The sequence below is a fragment of the Oncorhynchus tshawytscha genome, linkage group LG06 (assembly GCF_018296145.1).
Source record: "Oncorhynchus tshawytscha isolate Ot180627B linkage group LG06, Otsh_v2.0, whole genome shotgun sequence".
NCBI classification, from domain to species: Eukaryota; Metazoa; Chordata; class Actinopteri; order Salmoniformes; family Salmonidae; genus Oncorhynchus; species Oncorhynchus tshawytscha.
In genome coordinates, this window is record NC_056434.1 from 77743383 (window position 1) to 77763382 (window position 20000).

General features: G+C 44.8%; 1 protein-coding gene across 2 annotated transcripts in view; it reads right to left on the bottom strand.

Annotated features, from left to right (window-relative positions):
* Window positions 1-20000, bottom strand: part of LOC112253122 (attractin-like protein 1) — a 385056-nt gene that overhangs the window by 198138 nt on the left and 166918 nt on the right. For both annotated transcript variants that reach the window (XM_024425061.2, XM_024425060.2), the window contains one exon: window positions 13514-13607. In XM_024425061.2, the coding sequence (XP_024280829.1) occupies window positions 13514-13607 (94 nt within the window). The remainder of the gene's footprint in view (window positions 1-13513; window positions 13608-20000) is intronic.

The following is a 20000-nucleotide window of genomic DNA, read 5'->3' on the forward strand; positions in this document are numbered from 1 at the left end:
TGGAAATGAAGGAAGGACACAATTAATTATATTTACACTCTCCTTCTTATGTATTTGGACAGTTAATTTGGCCCTATACTCCAGCATTTTGGATTTGAGATGAAATGTTTCATATGAGGTGACAGTAGAGAATGTCACCTTTTATTTGAGTGTATTTTTATACATACAGTATCTGTTTAACCGTTTAGAAATGAAAGCACTTAATGTACAGTACCTACACTGAACAAACATATAAACACAATGTAAAGTGTTGATCCCATGTTTCATGTGCTGAAACAAAATATCCCAGAAATGTTCCATAACCACAAAAAGGTTATTTCTCTCAAATGTTGTGGACAAATGTTTTATGTCCCTGTTAGTGAGCATTTCTCCTTTGCCAAGATACTCCATCCACCTGACAGGTGTGGCATATCAAGAAGCCGACTAAACAGCCATGATCATTACACAGGTGCACCTTGTCCTGGGGACAAAATGTGCAGTTTTGTCACAAGGCAACAGATGTCTCAAGTTTTGAGGCTTGGGATTTAAAAATATGAAACAGAAGAAAAAAAACAATTGTTTGAGGAAAATAACTTCTAAATACAAGATTCTCTTGTATCGTGATGGGTATGGACACGTGGGCTACATCATGGAGGAGGTTTTACACACATCCAAAGCATGGCTAAAATAATGTAGGCCTGCCTACAATAAATGTTTATAAAATCAATATTGGTCACATACACGTGTTAAGCAGATGTTATTGCGGGTGTAGTGAAATGCTTGTAACAGAGACAGCATACATACCTACAGTGCATTCAAAAGTATTCAGACCCCTTCACTCTTTCCACATTTTGTTACGTTACAGCCTTATTCTAAAATGGATTCAACATTTTCTTGGCTGTCCCTGACTAAAAAAGATCTCGGTTGACCAAGAGTTGTCTGTTCTTTCGACCAATCGATTGGTTGACATTTTTAAATAACAATTTTTTTCCCCATATATTGACAGATCCTATGTGTTTAATCAAATCAACTATATTCACTGAGCTTCTCTGATGCTTTAAGCACACGGTTTTATTAAATAATAAAGACACACAAATGACTGGAGGGAGTCCGACCAGCAATTGATTCGATTGTGCTGGGCCGGGCTCAGACTTGCTGAGCTGTGTAAAAAAATGTTTTTTAAAGACAGCAAGTGACTATCTAACTAGCACCGGTTGTCTCCCTCTCCTCCCTCCTGCAGCGACCACCACAGAACATCGACAGTGTTTATCGCGCTGTCCGTGTTGCTGAAGCTGCAACATAATTACAGTAATTTATGACTTAAAAGTTCGGCTTTCGAAATCCCTCATTTGTTTAGGAAAAACATTCCCTAGTCCCTCAACCCTTGCTCTCTTTACGTGACATGCATGCATCGTATCCACGTGATCAAAGACCTATTCACACGGGACTAGTATTACTAGAGAACGTTGGTTGTAATTATTCCTCCAGAATGTCAGTTATTCCAAAGAATGATTCGGACGGGATTCGTTTTTTTCCCCCAAACTTCCCCATGTCACATAATTCTGCATTTTTTTCCCAATAAATTGAAAATTATGACAAAAGCCTGGAGGTTTTTATTCTAGGCGTGAAGATACATGTCCAAGTGATGGGGCCACAGTGATAACTACAGCTTGGTTCCCAGGTTTCTAAACCATACCAAACAATCTTTCCTATAGTGTGGGACCATATATAGACAGGTTTTTGCCTTTCCAAATCATGGCCAATCAATTAGATTTACCACAGGTGGACTCCAATCAAGTTGTAGAAACACCAAGAATGATCAATGAAAACAGGATGCACCTGACCGCAACTTTGAGTCTCATAGCAAAGGGTCTGAATACATATGTAAAAAAAAGTAGTTCTGTTCTTAATTTGTTTTCGCTTTGGTATTGTGTGTAGGTTAGGGTGGTATTGTGTGTAGGTTAGGGCGGTATTGTGTGTAGGTTAGGGCGGTATTGTGTGTAGGTTAGGGCGGTATTGTGTGTAGGTTAGGGCGGTATTGTGTGTAGGTTAGGGAGGTATTGTGTGTAGGTTAGGGAGGTATTGTGTGTAGGTTAGGGCGGTATTGTGTGTAGGTTAGGGTGGTATTGTGTGTAGGTTAGGGCAGTATTGTGTGTAGGTTAGGGCGGTATTGTGTGTAGGTTAGGGAGGTATTGTGTGTAGGTTAGGGTGGTATTGTGTGTAGGTTAGGGCGGTATTGTGTGTAGGTTAGGGCGGTATTGTGTGTAGGTTAGGGCGGTATTGTGTGTAGGTTAGGGCGGTATTGTGTGTAGGTTAGGGTGGTATTGTGTGTAGGTTAGGGTGGTATTGTGTGTAGGTTAGGGCGGTATTGTGTGTAGGTTAGGGCGGTATTGTGTGTAGGTTAGGGCGGTATTGTGTGTAGGTTAGGGCGGTATTGTGTGTAGGTTAGGGCGGTATTGTGTGTAGGTTAGGGTGGTATTGTGTGTAGGTTAGGGCGGTATTGTGTGTAGGTTAGGGCGGTATTGTGTGTAGGTTAGGGCGGTATTGTGTGTAGGTTAGGGCGGTATTGTGTGTAGGTTAGGGCGGTATTGTGTGTAGGTTAGGGCGGTATTGTGTGTAGGTTAGGGCGGTATTGTGTGTAGGTTAGGGCGGTATTGTGTGTAGGTTAGGGCGGTATTGTGTGTAGGTTAGGGCGGTATTGTGTGTAGGTTAGGGCGGTATTGTGTGTAGGTTAGGGTGGTATTGTGTGTAGGTTAGGGTGGTATTGTGTGTAGGTTAGGGCGGTATTGTGTGTAGGTTAGGGAGGTATTGTGTGTAGGTTAGGGCGGTATTGTGTGTAGGTTAGGGCGGTATTGTGTGTAGGTTAGGGCGGTATTGTGTGTAGGTTAGGGTGGTATTGTGTGTAGGTTAGGGTGGTATTGTGTGTAGGTTAGGGCGGTATTGTGTGTAGGTTAGGGAGGTATTGTGTGTAGGTTAGGGAGGTATTGTGTGTAGGTTAGGGCGGTATTGTGTGTAGGTTAGGGTGGTATTGTGTGTAGGTTAGGGCGGTATTGTGTGTAGGTTAGGGAGGTATTGTGTGTAGGTTAGGGAGGTATTGTGTGTAGGTTAGGGCGGTATTGTGTGTAGGTTAGGGTGGTATTGTGTGTAGGTTAGGGCGGTATTGTGTGTAGGTTAGGGCGGTATTGTGTGTAGGTTAGGGAGGTATTGTGTGTAGGTTAGGGAGGTATTGTGTGTAGGTTAGGGCGGTATTGTGTGTAGGTTAGGGCGGTATTGTGTGTAGGTTAGGGCGGTATTGTGTGTAGGTTAGGGCGGTATTGTGTGTAGGTTAGGGCGGTATTGTGTGTAGGTTAGGGCGGTATTGTGTGTAGGTTAGGGCGGTATTGTGTGTAGGTTAGGGAGGTATTGTGTGTAGGTTAGGGAGGTATTGTGTGTAGGTTAGGGCGGTATTGTGTGTAGGTTAGGGCGGTATTGTGTGTAGGTTAGGGAGGTATTGTGTGTAGGTTAGGGGCGGTATTGTGTGTAGGTTAGGGCGGTATTGTGTGTAGGTTAGGGCGGTATTGTGTGTAGGTTAGGGCGGTATTGTGTGTAGGTTAGGGCGGTATTGTGTGTAGGTTAGGGAGGTATTGTGTGTAGGTTAGGGTGGTATTGTGTGTAGGTTAGGGCGGTATTGTGTGTAGGTTAGGGCGGTATTGTGTGTAGGTTAGGGCGGTATTGTGTGTAGGTTAGGGAGGTATTGTGTGTAGGTTAGGGAGGTATTGTGTGTAGGTTAGGGAGGTATTGTGTGTAGGTTAGGGAGGTATTGTGTGTAGGTTAGGGCGGTATTGTGTGTAGGTTAGGGTGGTATTGTGTGTAGGTTAGGGCGGTATTGTGTGTAGGTTAGGGTGGTATTGTGTGTAGGTTAGGGCGGTATTGTGTGTAGGTTAGGGCGGTATTGTGTGTAGGTTAGGGTGGTATTGTGTGTAGGTTAGGGAGGTATTGTGTGTAGGTTAGGGAGGTATTGTGTGTAGGTTAGGGAGGTATTGTGTGTAGGTTAGGGAGGTATTGTGTGTAGGTTAGGGCGGTATTGTGTGTAGGTTAGGGAGGTATTGTGTGTAGGTTAGGGCGGTATTGTGTGTAGGTTAGGGCGGTATTGTGTGTAGGTTAGGGAGGTATTGTGTGTAGGTTAGGGAGGTATTGTGTGTAGGTTAGGGCGGTATTGTGTGTAGGTTAGGGAGGTATTGTGTGTAGGTTAGGGAGGTATTGTGTGTAGGTTAGGGAGGTTTGTGTGTAGGTTAGGGCGGTATTGTGTGTAGGTTAGGGCGGTATTGTGTGTAGGTTAGGGAGGTATTGTGTGTAGGTTAGGGCGGTATTGTGTGTAGGTTAGGGTGGTATTGTGTGTAGGTTAGGGCGGTATTGTGTGTAGGTTAGGGCGGTATTGTGTGTAGGTTAGGGTGGTATTGTGTGTAGGTTAGGGAGGTATTGTGTGTAGGTTAGGGAGGTATTGTGTGTAGGTTAGGGAGGTATTGTGTGTAGGTTAGGGCGGTATTGTGTGTAGGTTAGGGAGGTATTGTGTGTAGGTTAGGGCGGTATTGTGTGTAGGTTAGGGCTGACCCCATTTAGTTGACTAGTCGATTATTTGGTCAATAGACTGTTGGTCGACCGAGATCTCCTTTAGTCGAGCAGGAATTGGCGCCTTTTCCCAGATTATGTTGCTATGTGCATAATAGCAAAGTTAACCAGCATATTGGTGTTGAGAACAATGCCGGAGGCAGCAGCAGAATGAGGAGATGAGAAAATAGCCCTTGGCTTATTGTAAAAAAAAAAAAGTGAGGAGAGAGAAAACCCGAACTTAATTAGATCTATAATCAATAGCTTAACTGTTAAATGTGCTTGGCTTTATAAATCATCAATATTTCTAAATAAACAAAGTCAGATCCTGCTTCGATTGCCTGTTTGAGTGTTCGTTTAATAGCATACCAATTCCGTAAGCACCAAATCTCACGCAGCAACAATGTCAAGTAAACAATTTCACAAATTTGTCTGTTTTTAATATTTGCTTTGGTGTAATAAAGGCTTTAGAACATTCAGTCAAAGAAATAATCATAAATCATGTAGCAGATATAGGACATGGTAGAAAGAGTATGTGGTCTTTTCGTGGACCAGCCTCGATTTGGTCCAAACATAGACGTCTATAAGTACAGAGAGATCCTTGATGAAAACCTGGTCCAAAGTGCTCAGAACCTCAGACTGGGGTGAAGATTCACCTTCCAACAGGACAACGACCCTAAGCACACAGCCAAGACAACGCAGGAGTGGCTTCAGGGCAAGTCTCTGAATGTCCTTGAGTGTCCCAGCCAGAACCCGAGACTTGAACCCGATCGAACATCTCTGGAGAGAGTTGAAAATAGCTGTGCAGCAACGCTCCCCATCCAACCTGACAGATCTTGAGAGAATCTGCAGATAAGAATGGGAGAAACTTCCCAAATACAGGTGTGGCAAGCTTGTAGCGTCATACCCACGAAGACTCGAGGCTGTACCCGCTGCCAAAAGTGCTTCAGAGTAAAGGGTCTGAATACTAATATAATTGTGATATTTCAGTTGCTTATTTTTAATAAATTAGCAAAGATTTCAAAAAAACATATTTTTGCTTTGACATTATGGGGTATTGTGTGTAGATTGATGAGAAAAAATTACATGTAATACATTTTAGAATAAGGCTGTAACAAAATGTGGAAAATGTCAAGGGGTCTGAATACTTCCCGAATGCACTGTAGATAAAACGGGAATGTCAGCTCACTTTTGCTCCTCTCAAACTTGATGTTTTAATAAAGCTTTGATGATTAAGACCCATTTCCAAGAGGTCTCACAAGCTAAACACATTATCAACGGTCTTGACTAGCATACTTGATTACATTTGGCAGGACAAAAAGAAAACTGCCTTCATTGAGCGGAGGGGAGGCTATGCTTAGTTTTTAACCAAATAAAACAACATGGGGAAAGACAATTACTGTTTTATGTTTCAGCAAGTTGATATAATTGCATTTATTTATTTTATTTAATCTTTATTTAACTAGGCAAGTCAGTTAAGAACAAATTCTTATTTAATAATGACGGTCTACACTGGCCAAACCCTAACCCAGACGACGCTGGGCCAATTGTGCACTACCTTATGATACAGCCTGGAATCGAACCAGGGTCTGTATTGACGCCTCTAACACTGAGATGCAGTGTCTTTGACCGCTGCACCACTTGGGAGCCATATAAGACAAGTAAATTGCCGAACCTGGCGTTAAAGGCTGGAAAATGCCAGTGCGACAGTTTTTACATGACAAAATTGCAAACTAATGTGCGTTTGACACTAACCTCCTTAACGCCAACCGAATATAGAACCCTAAATGCACTATGCATTATGTGGGTTGAATGCTGTAAAACAATAACACAATGACGGTAGTGACTGGCCATTAATGCTTATCACTTATTAATCATAATTCATTCACATTCATTCACATTTTTTTAATATCACTATTGTAGGAGTTATTCAAAGTAAATAAGGCATACTGCTGAATACCAACTATCAATCACTTAGATCATGCATTTTCAGGCTCACGAAGCAACTGTTTTCTATCCCTCTCAATCTAAGATTCTCTTCTCAGTCACCGTGTCTGTCCACACCATTGTCTCTTCTCAGTCACCGTGTCTGCTGCACACCATTGTCTCTTCTCAGTCACAGTGTCTGCTCCACACCGTTGTCTCTTCTCAATCACCGTGTCTGCTCCACACCATTGTCTCTTCTCAGTCACCGTGTCTGCTCCACACCATTGTCTCTTCTCAGTCACTGTGTCTGCTCCACACCGTTGTCTCTTCTCAGTCACTGTGTCTGCTCCACACCGTTGTTTCTTCTCAATCAGCGTGTCTGCTCCACACCGTTGTCTCTTCTCAGTCACCGTGTCTGCTCCACACCGTTGTCTCTTCTCAATCAGCGTGTCTGCTCCACACCGTTGTCTCTTCTCAATCAGCATGTCTGCTCCACACCGTTGTCTCTTCTCAGTCACCGTGTCTGCTCCACACCGTTATCGCTTCTCAATCACCGTGTCTGCTCCACACCGTTGTCTCTTCTCAATCACCGTGTCTGCTCCACACCGTTGTCTCTTCTCAATCACCGTGTCTGCTCCACACCGTTGTTTCTTCTCAGTCACCGTGTCTGCTCCACACCGTTGTCTCTTCTCAGTCACCGTGTCTGCTCCACACCGTTGTTTCTTCTCAGTCACCGTGTCTGCTCCACACCGTTGTCTCTTCTCAGTCACCGTGTCTGCTCCACACCGTTGTTTCTTCTCAATCACCGTGTCTGCTCCACACCGTTGTCTCTACTCAGTCACCGCGTCTGCTCCACACCGTTGTTTCTTCTCAGTCACCGTGTCTGCTCCACACCGTTGTTTCTTCTCAGTCACCGTGTCTGCTCCACACCGTTGTCTCTTCTCAGTCACCGTGTCTGCTCCACACCGTTGTCTCTTCTCAGTCACCGTGTCTGCTCCACACCGTTGTCTCTACTCAGTCACCGTGTCTGCTCCACACCGTTGTCTCTTCTCAGTCACCGTGTCTGCTCCACACCGTTGTCTCTTCTCAGTCACCGTGTCTGCTCCACACCGTTGTCTCTTCTCAGTCACCGTGTCTGCTCCACACCGTTGTCTCTTCTCAGTCACCGTGTCTGCTCCACACCATTCTTATTATAGCTCAGTGCTCGGCACAGACCAGACAAGTTTAAACGGGCGTGCAATGAATTTTGGTCGTTGTAGTTAATTACCACATTTTCTGCACTAAACTATGTTGAATATTGGTCTGTTGGAAACTTCCTACAACTATCGCACAGTGCAGGCTTGATCTGATTTATTTGTAGAGAAACTGCACATTGAGCTCACAGGGGGGAAAAAACTAATGAAAGGGAATTAAAATAATTGAACTGACATCGGTCAATTTGTTGTTTAAAAACACTTCAAAATTGAAATTGAAGAAAAATCCTGAATGAATCATGAATAACAATAAGTGAGATGCCGTTCAGAGGCTACAACAAAACAAGCTAAACTCTAACCATTACCAATAACATGGGACGGGTAGCATTTTTCGGGGGTATCATATTTTTGCCTCTAACCTTCTCACTCATCATTAGTCATGATGCATTCATGATTATCCATAATCATGGTAGCATCCACGTGAATATAGAAATGTTCAGAAACATCTTCTATTCTTACTTAGAACAAAAGTGACTCCAAAATGGCACAAGACATTATTCACCATTCAGTTCCTATTGGACAGAACATAATCCAAAACAGAACCAAAACAAACCACTAATACATCCAACAAGTTGTGCAAGGAATATGGGACCAAATACTCAACTTTGGACTATTTCAATACACTATATGTGAATTTTTCCAAATACTTATGACATCTTCAAATGGGGGGACTAGATACAGTTGAAGTCAGAAGTGTACATACACCTTAGCCAAATACATTTAAACTCAGTTTTTCACAATTCCTGACATTTAATTCTAGTAAAAATCCTCATGATGCCATCTATTTTGTGAAGTGTACCAATCCCTCCTGCAGCAAAGCACTCCCACAACATGATGCTGCCACCCCTGTGCTTCACGGTTGGGATGGTGTTCTTCAGCTTGCAAGCCTCCCCTTTTCCCTCCAAACATAATGATGGTCATTATGGCCAAACAGTTCTATTTTTGTTTCATCAGACCAGAGGACATTTCCCCAAAAACTACAATGTTTGTCCCCATGTGCAGTTGCAAACCGTAGTCTGGCTTTTTATGCCGGTTTTGGAGCAGTGACTTCTTCCTTGCTGAGCGCCCTTTCAGGTTATGTCGATATAGGACTCGATTTACTGTGAATATAGATACATTTGTACCCGTTTCCTCCAGCACCTTCACAAGGTGCCTTGCTGTTGTTCTGGGATTGATTTGCACTTTTCGCACCAAAGTACGTTCATCTCTAGGAGACATAACACGTCTCCTTCCAAATGTTTAAAGGCACAGTCAACTTTGTGTATGTAAACCTCTGACCCACTGGAATTGTGATACAGTGAATTATAAGTGAAATAATCTGTCTGTAAACAATTGTTGGTCTTAACCGACTTGCCAAAACTATAGTTTGTTAACAAGAAATTTGTGGAGTGGTTGAAAAATGAGTTTTAATTAATCCAACCTAAGTGTATATAAACTTCTGACTTCAACTGTACATAAAATGTTTTCATTTCTAAATGGTAAAACAGATATGTATGAAAATACCCTCAAATAAAACCTTACATTCTGTACTAAAATGCTGGAGCATAGATCCAAATATTTAGCTTTTGCTTCAATGTCCTAATACATTTGGAGAAGAGTGTAAAATATGTGTATGTGCCCCAGCTCGTTCGTGTTCGTGTGTGTGGAGCCTTTGTACAGTGGGCCAGCAAGCTTGATGTCCACACTGCAGATCTAAGCAGACAAAGGCACTGTGAGCTAACGCTGGAGCAAAGGACAAACGGCCCCCCCAGAGAATGAATAACAAAACCACTCCTGGCCTTGCTTACTCTTATTTGACATTTCAGAGAACATAACACACACACACACACACACACACAAGGCTGACAAACACACACACACTCACTATACTTACATCTACAAAGATAAACTAATACATCACAAGCACACACAAGAAAAACCACACTCTCAAGCACCACACACACAGACCGTTTCAGTCTGGCATTCTCAGAGGAACCATGCTCTTGCTAATGGTTCCTTTATTGCAGCCAGTCAGAGTGTGCACATCTGCTGAAGCAGAGGGACGGGGGCCTTACCGCCAGACCAGGGGAAATCGATCGTTCATAATCAAAATGGCAAATAAATGTCTTCCATTACACACAGCCATTTTGAAAAAGCTCTCTGGAAAAAATAAATAATAGTTTTGACGGCGAAAGCATTTGATGGGAAGCGTACGTGACAAATCAAGGAGTCGCACAGCACAGGCAGTGCAGGGAACAAATAGAAATACACGCAAGAAGTCAACTGCTCCCACTCACAACACTTCAAGACTGAGTGAAGGACGACTAATGAATATGGGAAAGCGGGGATGAGGGAAATTATTTTCCCAAGTTGCTGACAAATGTCAAAATTGGTGGAAAACAGTGACCGTCCACGTTCACCATTCCGCAACTTTTTCAATTTGAGTGTCATTCCGAGTTTTGCGGGTCAAAAACAACAGTTGTGCCATGCATGGTTTAATCAATCTCACGTTGAATCTCTTTTTCTGTGGCCAAGTTTCATACCGTTAACATATTTTTAGAGGAGTCATGAAGCTACTGTAAACAATATGGTTTAGATTGAATAAGTTATTTAGTGTGGGCAGAAAAATCTTTGATGATCTGAACTTTGAACATCAGAAACATCTCAATCAACTTCTAATATTCCTAATTTCCCCTCATCTCAGCAGGCTAAAAATGTTTATCAGAACAAACAAATATATATCTAAAATCAGCGGTTTACATTTGTTGTTCTTGATGTAAAACTATTTTTAAATCTAATTGAAATCGCAATCTATTCATAAAACAAAAACACACAAATCAGCCTGTGTTAGTGCTCTGCTTGACATGGAAAGAGAAAAGCTTGTGTTTATACGTAGAACGTACAGTCATCATCCCCTTGGTCAGTTGTGTAACTCATGACAGTCACATGGTAATAATGTGTGTGCGGTATGAAATGAGGCTTGCTCTAATGTGACAGGTACTTTATAGCTGAGACCAAATGCTGTTTTTCAAGTGTGAATGCGCGCGTGCAGGAAAGTGCTTGATAGTCCTGTAAAAGGAGCAGCGGTCAAATGGTAATGACAGAGAGATGTCCCTCTAGGAAAACAAAACCTTCTCACTCGTACTCAAAGCATTAAAAAGACACCGCTGCAAAATCCATGTGCACAAATGACTTGACATTCACAGAGAGAGGATAATACACAATATGTGCATGCACTCTCATTCTCTTAATAAATCTGTCAATCCCTCGGACACCTGCATGCAAACTCAAACACGCGCACCTGCGCACACAGGAGCCCTCCAGAGTTGAGCAGGCCTCATTAGAACATAACAGTACCAGTGACAGCAGTGCACTTCTCCACTCCAGGATTTATTGATGCAGCATTTTTCACCCTGCCTTTACCGCACCGGTGAAAGCACTTAGGGGTATTATAGTGCAGCACAGGGCCAGCCTGGCACTCTGATGGCACAAACAAACACACTGGGTGCTGCGCCCCCTGTGCCAACCCCATTACTGGTATTAAAGCCTTGGCTAAGGCCCCAAACGCACATTAACAAAGGGCCAAATTGCTGACACTGCAAGGGGGTTCAGAGAGGGTACAGCCCCACAACTCATCCCCAACTAGTGGGATATACCATTGACATTGTAGGAGCTAGAATCATCCTACACCGAATAAGGTTATTGAGAGCGATGCCATAGGGGAACCATTTGATGGGTCTCTGAATAACCATAAATGGGATGGTTCTTTGAAGAACCATACAAAAGTCCAAAACCAGAATCAGAAATGAATAGCCCTGCTGTAGGGTTTTAAACCTTATTTGCATATTTCCCAGGGTGCCTGCACCACATACTCTCACTACTTGTGTCCTCCAGGGTTCGGTTCGAGGCCCTCACTTGGCTCTGTCATATCCTCACATGGTCTCTCCTATCATTGCCATGTGGATGATACTCAACTACCTTTATCCTTCTCCCCTACTGACACCCAGGTGGTGACACGCATCGCTGTGTGCCTGGCAGATATCTCAACTTGAACGTCGGCCCACCACCTCAAACTCAACAAGTCGGAACTGCTCTTCCTCTCGGGGAAGGCCTGCCCGCTCAAAGACCTCTCAATCATGGTTGACAACTCCACAGCGTTGACCTCCCAGAGTGCAAAGAACCGTGGCATGAACCGGGACAACACCCTGTCGTTCTTTGCAAACATCAAAGCAGTGATCTGCTCCTGTAGGCTCATGCTCTACAACATCCATAGAGTACGACACTACCTCACACAGGAAGCGGCGCAGGTCCTAATCCAGGCACTTATCCTCTCCCATCTGGACTACTGCAACTCACTGTAGGCTGGGCTCCCCACTTGTGCCATCAAACCCCTGCAACTTATCCAGAGCGCTGCAGTCCGCCTAGCTTTCCACCTTCCCAAGTTCTCACATGTCACCCAGAACGCTGCAGTCCGCCTAGCTTTCCACCTTCCCAAGTTCTCCCATGTCACCCAGAACGCTGCAGTCCGCCTAGCTTTCCACCTTCCCAAGTTCTCCCATGTCACCCAGAACGCTGCAGTCCGCCTAGCTTTCCACCTTCCCAAGTTCTCCCATGTCACCCAGAACGCTGCAGTCCGCCTAGCTTTCCACCTTCCCAAGTTCTCCCATGTCACCCCGCTCCTCTGCACACTCCACTGCCTTCTAGTAAAAGCTTGCATCCACTACAAGACCATGGTTCTTGCCTACGGAGCAGCAAGAGGACATGCCCCTCCCTATCTTCAGGCTATGCTCTAACTCTACACCCCAACCCCAGCACTCTGTTCCCGCCCTCCCTTCTAGCTCTGACTCAACTGATAGCTACGTTATTGAGGAAACATGTAGTTTCTATGCCTGTGATATGTGGTTGTCCCACCTAGCTATCTGAAGATGATTGCACTAACTATAAGTCGCTCTGGATAAGAGCATCTGCTAAATGACTACAATATAAATGTACCTTTCCAGTGAATTTACCAGTACCACCCATGACTGTTTGTAGTGATGAGTATTAAACCTGTCACCTGTGATAAAAAGAAGCGCACTATGGTACACAGAATCTAAGGGTTTTAAAGTAGAGCTGGCAGGAAGTTTGCCTGTACAAACTGTTTCCTGCTGTTTAGGGAGAGGCGCGATCTATTTCTATATTCAAAAGGCACTCACACATCTGAGATATCTTTGTTGCAGGTGCATGGCAACAATTGAATAACACAAGAGAAAAAATAAGAAAGCTTTACGTAAAGTTTAATAAAGAGAAGTGATACTAGCAAGAGCAGTGATACCAGCAAGAAGTGTGCAGGTTTCTTCTCATGATCTACTTCTATAAAAGAAGCCTACTTTAAATCTCAGCTTCTTAACTAGCTCATCTGTATGTTTTTTTAAACGTCACATTTTTGTCAATCCAAAAGCCAAGATATTTCTAGGCAGGAACCTGCTCGATGAGACAACCATCCAATGCATAAATGTGTAAACCATCATATTTCTACAAGAATTAGAAAACAACATACATAGATTTTTTCCTGCATTAAGTACCAAAATGGGCCTTTCAGATTTTCTGATGAACAGTAGATGCCATGTCAAGAACCCCACACTTAACTCAAAGGTTATTTATTTGGTAAGAGTTCTCCAAGTAAAAAAAGAGTTGAGGAACAAGCATTTAAGAACCTTCATTATCTTTAGTATATGTCTCGTAGTGGAATGATGCATAAAGGTTAACAAACATTAACTGTACATTAAGGCATAAAACATCGTACTCACAGCTGGCACTGGTCTCCCTTGATTCCCTTGGTTTGGCAATAGCATTTCCCCGTCGACACCTGGCACAGATTGGCATGTCCGTTGCACTTGCAGGCTACCATGGTCAAAGAAAACAAATGGAGGAGAAAGAAAGAGAGAGGAGGGGGGGAAAGGAAAACACTGTCAGTCATCTCACCATGATGCACAACACACAAACCAGTGAGTCAGCCAGTCAGACAGGAGACTGACAGGACTGAATACGGCCCGTAGCTCTGGGCCATATCTGAATGATGCAACATCTTCTTGGACCGTTCTGCTTATGACTAATTACCATACTCTCTGGTGGCAAAAGGGTCAAGACTGGTGTCCTCACCTAACCCAAAGGTCAGTGACCTTGGGTTAGCCAGAGAGGAGTGACAGTGAGTCACATAATTTGATGCTTGCAGAGGGCAAAACAGCATTGAATATAAACATATTGCACACTCAAGAGCAACATTAGTTAGATACAGTTTGAATGATTACAGCAAGTCAATGTTTAAATCATGACTGTTAGCTTCTGCATATATGCTGACCAGAAAACTAACTTGGGGATACAATGATAAGATGAAAATGATGTGACTGGGAATGTGTTTATAGTTATTCATTCTGAGCAATCCAAGGGAGTGCAGAGGGTAGGACAATGTTTCAGAGCACTCAGGTCAAGGTAACCTGGGGCATAGAAATTATAATGAGAACAATCTTCTCTTGTGCCCTTATGAGTTTAAGTACATGATTGTACTGAGGTAAACAACAAGTAGTCGTGGGAAAGGGAACTGTATTTCACTGTAGGTAAACAAAAAGTTCCTTCCTCCATGAACGTTTTGAAAGACTGGGAGAGTGAATGTCTGAAAAGGACAGAGAGAGAGAAATTCCTCTCTGTCCTTTTCAGACATTCAAATGAGGATAAAAAAAATACCATGATTTTGGTGATTTCCATAAAATGTTATCCATAGATGGGTCCTTTGGAGGAAGGATTGTTGACATACAGAACCAGTCAAAAGTTGGGACACGCCTCATTCAAGGGTTTTTATTTATTTTTTAAAACTATTTTCTAGATTGCAGAATAATAGTGAATAAATCAAAACTATTAAATAACACATATGGAATCATGTAGTAACCAAAAAAGTGTTAAATATATTTTATATTTGAGATTATTTTATATTTGAGATTCAAAGTAGCCACCCTGTGCCTTGATGACAGCTTTGCACAACAGGTGTGTCTTGTTAAAAGTTAATTTGACACTGCATTGCAGTGCTAGCTGTGCCACTAAAGATTCTGGGTTTGGTGTTTCCTCCGACACATTGGTGCGGCTGGCTTCCGTTATTAAGTGGGAATTGTGTCAAGAAGCAGTGCGGCTTTGTTGGGTTGTGTTAGGAGGACGCACAGCCCTCGACCTCCGCCGAGTCCATATGGGAGTTGCAGTGATGAGACAAGACGAACTACCAATTGGATACCACGAAATTGGGGAGAAAAAAGGGGTAAAAAAAGTAAAAAAATGTTGGTGGAATTTCTTTCCTTCTGAATGTGTTTGAGCCAATCAGTTGTGTTGTGACAAGGTATTTTATTTATTTATATATATATAAATAAAAAAACTTTGTTCAAGTCAGTTAAAAACAAATTCTTATTTACAAATGACGACTACCCCACCCAAACCCTAACAACGCTGGGCCAATTGTGTGCTGCTCTATGGGACTCCCAATTACGGTCGGTTGTGATACAGCCTGGAATCGAACAAGGATCTCTAGCACTGAGATGCAGTGCCTTTGACCGCTGCGCCACTTGGGAGCACTGGTAGGGGTGGTATATAGACCTATTTGGGAAAAGACCAAGTCCATATTAAGGCAAGAACGGGTCGAATAAGCAAAGATAAATTACAGTCCATCATTACTTTAAGACTTGAAGGTCAGTCAATACAGAACATTTATAGAACTTTGAAAGTTTCTTGAAGTGCAGTCGCAAAAACTCTCAAACCTATGATGAAACTGTCTCTATTGAGGATTGTCACAGGAAAGGAAGACCCAAAGCTACCTCTGCTGCAGAGGATAAGTTCATTAGAGTTACCAGCCATAGATTGCAGCCCAAATATATGCTTCATAGAGTTAAAGTAAAAGACATCTCAACAGCAACTGCTCAGAGGAGATTGTGAATCAGGCCTTCATGGTCTAATTACTGCAAAGAAACCACTACTAAAGGACACCAATAATAAGAAGAGACTTGCTTGGGCCATGAAAAACAAGCAATGGACATTAGACCAGTGGAAATCTGTCCCTTGGTCTGGAGTCCAAATTTGAGATTTTTTTGTTCCAACCGCCTTGAACGGATGATCTCTGCATGTGTGGTTCACCCCGTGAAGCATGGAGGTGGGGGTGTGATGGTACTTTGCTGGTTACACTGTCTGTGATTTATTTAGAATTGAAGGCACACTTAATCAGCATGGCTACCACAGCATTCTACGCCATCCCATCTGGTTTGCACTTAGTGGGACTATCATTTGTTTTTCAACAGGACAATGACCCAACACACCTCCAGGCAGTGTAAGGCCTATTTAACCAAGGAGAGTGATGGAGTGCTGCATCAGATGACCTGGCCTCCACAATCACCAAACCTCAACCCAATTGAGATGGTTTGGCTTGAGTTGGACCGCAGAGTGAAGGAAAAGCAGCCAAGAAGTGCTCAGCATATATGTGGGAACTCATTCAAGACAGTTGGAAAAGCATTCCAGGTGAAACTGGTTGAGAGAATGTCAAGAGTGTGCAAAGCTGTCATCAAGGCAAAGGGTGGCTACTTTGAATAATCAAAAATAATTATAAAAATATATAACACTATTTTGGTTACTACATAATTCCATATACGTTATTTCATAGTTTTGATGTCTTCACAATTTTACAATGTAGAAAATAGTAAAAAATAAAGAAAAACCCTTGAATGAGAAGGTGTCCAAACTTTTGACTGGTACTGTATATATTTATTTTTGTCGAGCAGTAGCATATATATGTTTATTTTTTTACTATATATATATATATATATATGCTACTGCTCGACAAAAAAAAGAACTTGGTCAACCAACAGCCTGTCGACTAAACAATTGACCAGTCTAATAATTGGGGTCAGCCCTAATAGAGCCTTAGAAAAAACATCCCATTAAAGATGTACTTTAGTAGCCAACATAAAGTCAAACCCCACTGTGATACGCCTGATACTGACATGTAAAACTAGACCCTCCTCCATACCGCTTTTATATTCTATAGGAGGCACGGAACCCAGTGACGTCCACCACTAACTAACTACCGCAGCAGCAATAGAGACATGTCACTTCACTTCCACTGTCTGTCCTATTTACAGAGAAACACAGATAGAGCAAAATAATGAAATAAACAGAGAAAATACAATGAGGATTTTGTTTTGGGAGGCGGTGCAGCTTGTATCTTTGGGGCTTATGCTCTATAAGCTCAGTCTCTCAGTCTCTCGCTCTCTCGCTCTCTCTGTCTCTCGCTCACTCTGTCTCTCGCTCTCTCTGTCTCTCGCTGTCTCTCGCTGTCTCTCGCTGTCTCTCGCTCTCTCTCGCTCTCTCTCGCTGTCTCTCGCTCTCTCTCGCTGTCTCTCGCTCTCTCTCTCGTCTCTCTCGCTCTCTCTCGCTGTCTCTCGCTCTCTCTCGCTGTCTCTCGCTCTCTCTCGCTGTCTCTCGCTCTCTCTCGCTGTCTCTCGCTCTCTCTCGCTGTCTCTCGCTCTCTCTCGCTGTCTCTCGCTCTCTCTGTCTCTCGCTCTCTCTGTCTCTCGCTCTCTCTGTCTCTCGCTCTCTCTGTCTCTCGCTCTCTCTGTCTCTCGCTCTCTCTGTCTCTCGCTCTCTCTGTCTCTCGCTCTCTCTGTCTCTCGCTCTCTCTGTCTCTCGCTCTCTCTGTCTCAGTCTCGCTCTCTCTGTCTCAGTCTCTCTCTCTCTGTCTCAGTCTCTCTCTCTGTCTCAGTCTCTGTCTCAGTCTCTCGCTCTCTCAGTCTCTCGCTCTCTCAGTCTCTCGCTCTCTCAGTCTCTCGCTCTCTCAGTCTCTCGCTCTCTCAGTCTCTCGCTCTCTCAGTCTCTCGCTCTCTCGCTCTCTCGCTCAGTCTCTCGCTCTCTCGCTCTCTCTGTCTCTCGCTCTCTCTGTCTCTCGCTCTCTCTGTCTCTCGCTCTCTCTGTCTCTCGCTCTCTCTGTCTCTCGCTCTCTCTGTCTCTCGCTCTCTCTGTCTCTCGCTCTCTCTCGCTCTCTCTCAGTCTCTCGCTCTCTCTGTCTCTCGCTCTCTCTCTGTCTCAGTCTCTCGCTCTCTCTGTCTCAGTCTCTCGCTCTCTCTGTCTCTCGCACTCTCTCTCTCAGTCTCTCGCTCTCTCTGTCTCAGTCTCTCGCTCTCTCTGTCTCTCACACTCTCTCTCTCAGTCTCTCGCTCTCTCTGTCTCTCGCACTCTCTCTCTCAGTCTCAGTCTCTCGCTCTCTCTGTCTCTCGCTCTCTCTGTCTCTCGCTCTCTCTCTCTGTCTCAGTCTCTCGCTCTCTCTCTCTCAGTCTCAGTCTCTCGCTCTCTCTCTCTGTCTCTCGCTCTCTCTCTCTGTCTCTCTCTCTCTGTCTCAGTCTCAGTCTCTCTCTCTCTGTCTCAGTCTCTCGCTCTCTCTCTCTGTCTCAGTCTCTCTCTCTCTGTCTCAGTCTCTCTCTCTGTCTCAGTCTCTCGCTCTCTCAGTCTCTCGCTCTCTCAGTCTCTCGCTCTCTCAGTCTCTCGCTCTCTGTCTCTCGCTCTCTCAGTCTCTCGCTCTCTGTCTCTCGCTCTCTCAGTCTCTCGCTCTCTCAGTCTCTCGCTCAGTCTCTCACTCTCTCGCTCTCTCTGTCTCTCGCTCTCTCTGTCTCTCGCTCTCTCTGTCTCTCGCTCTCTCTCTCTGTCTCAGTCTCTCGCTCTCTCTCTCTGTCTCAGTCTCTCGCTCTCTCTCTCTGTCTGAGTCTCTCGCTCTCTCTCTGTCTCTCTCTGTCTCTCGCTCTCTCTGTCTCTCGCTCTCTCTGTCTCTCGCTCTCTCTGTCTCTCGCTCTCTCTGTCTCTCGCTCTCTCTGTCTCTCGCTCTCTCTGTCTCTCGCCCTCTCTGTCTCTCGCCCTCTCTGTCTCTCGCCCTCTCTGTCTCTCGCCCTCTCTGTCTCTCGCCCTCTCTGTCTCTCGCCCTCTCTGTCTCTCGCCCTCTCTGTCTCTCGCCCTCTCTGTCTCTCGCCCTCTCTGTCTCTCGCTCTCTCTGTCTCTCTCTCTCTCTGTCTCTGTCGCTCTCTCTGTCTCTCGCTCTCTCTGTCTCTCGCTCTCTCTGTCTCTCGCTCTCTCTGTCTCTCGCTCTCTCTGTCTCTCGCTCTCTCTGTCTCTCGCTCTCTCTGTCTCTCGCTCTCTCTGTCTCTCGCTCTCTCTGTCTCTCGCTCTCTCTGTCTCTCGCTCTCTCTGTCTCTCGCTCTCTCTGTCTCTCGCTCTCTCTGTCTCTCGCTCTCTCTGTCTCTCGCCCTCTCTGTCTCTCGCCCTCTCTGTCTCTCGCTCTCTCTGTCTCTCGCTCTCTCTGTTTCTCGCTCTCTCTGTCTCTCGCTCTCTCTCTCGCGCTCTCTCTGTCTCTCGCTCTCTCTGTCTCTCGCTCTCTCTGTCTCTCGCTCTCTCTGTCTCTCGCTCTCTCTGTCTCTCGCTCTCTCTGTCTCTCGCTCTCTGTCTCTCGCTCTCTGTCTCTCGCTCTCTCTCTCTGTCTCTGTCTCTCGCTCTCTCTCTGTCTCAGTCTCTCGCTCTCTCTCGCTCTCTCTCGCTCTCTCTCGCTGTCTCTCGCTGTCTCTCGCTGTCTCTCGCTCTCTCTGTCTCTCGCTCTCTGTCTCTCGCTCTCTCTGTCTCTCGCTCTCTCTGTCTCTCTGTCTCTCGCTCTCTCTCTGTCTCAGTCTCTCGCTCTCTCTCTCAGTCTCAGTCTCTCGCTCTCTCTCTGTCTCAGTCTCTCGCTCTCTCTCTCTCTCTCAGTCTGTCTCTCGCTCTCTCTCAGTCTCAGTCTCTCGCTCTCTCTCTCTCAGTCTCAGGCTCTCTCAGTCTCTCGCTCTCTCGCTCTCTCTGTCTCTCGCTCTCTGTCTCTCGCTCTCTCTGTCTCTCGCTCTCTCTGTCTCTCTGTCTCTCGCTCTCTCTCTGTCTCAGTCTCTCGCTCTCTCTCTCAGTCTCAGTCTCTCGCTCTCTCTCTCAGTCTCAGTCTCTCGCTCTCTCTCTCTCTCTCAGTCTGTCTCTCGCTCTCTCTCTCTGTCTGTCTCTCGCTCTCTCTCAGTCTCTCGCTCTCTCTCTCTGTCTCAGTCTCTCGCTCTCTCAGTCTCTCGCTCTCTCGCTCTCTCAGTCTCTCGCTCTCTCAGTCTCTCGCTCTCTCAGTCTCTCGCTCTCAGTCTCTCGCTCTCAGTCTCTCGCTCTCTCAGTCTCTCGCTCTCTCAGTCTCTCGCTCTCTCAGTCTCTCAGTCTCTCGCTCTCTCT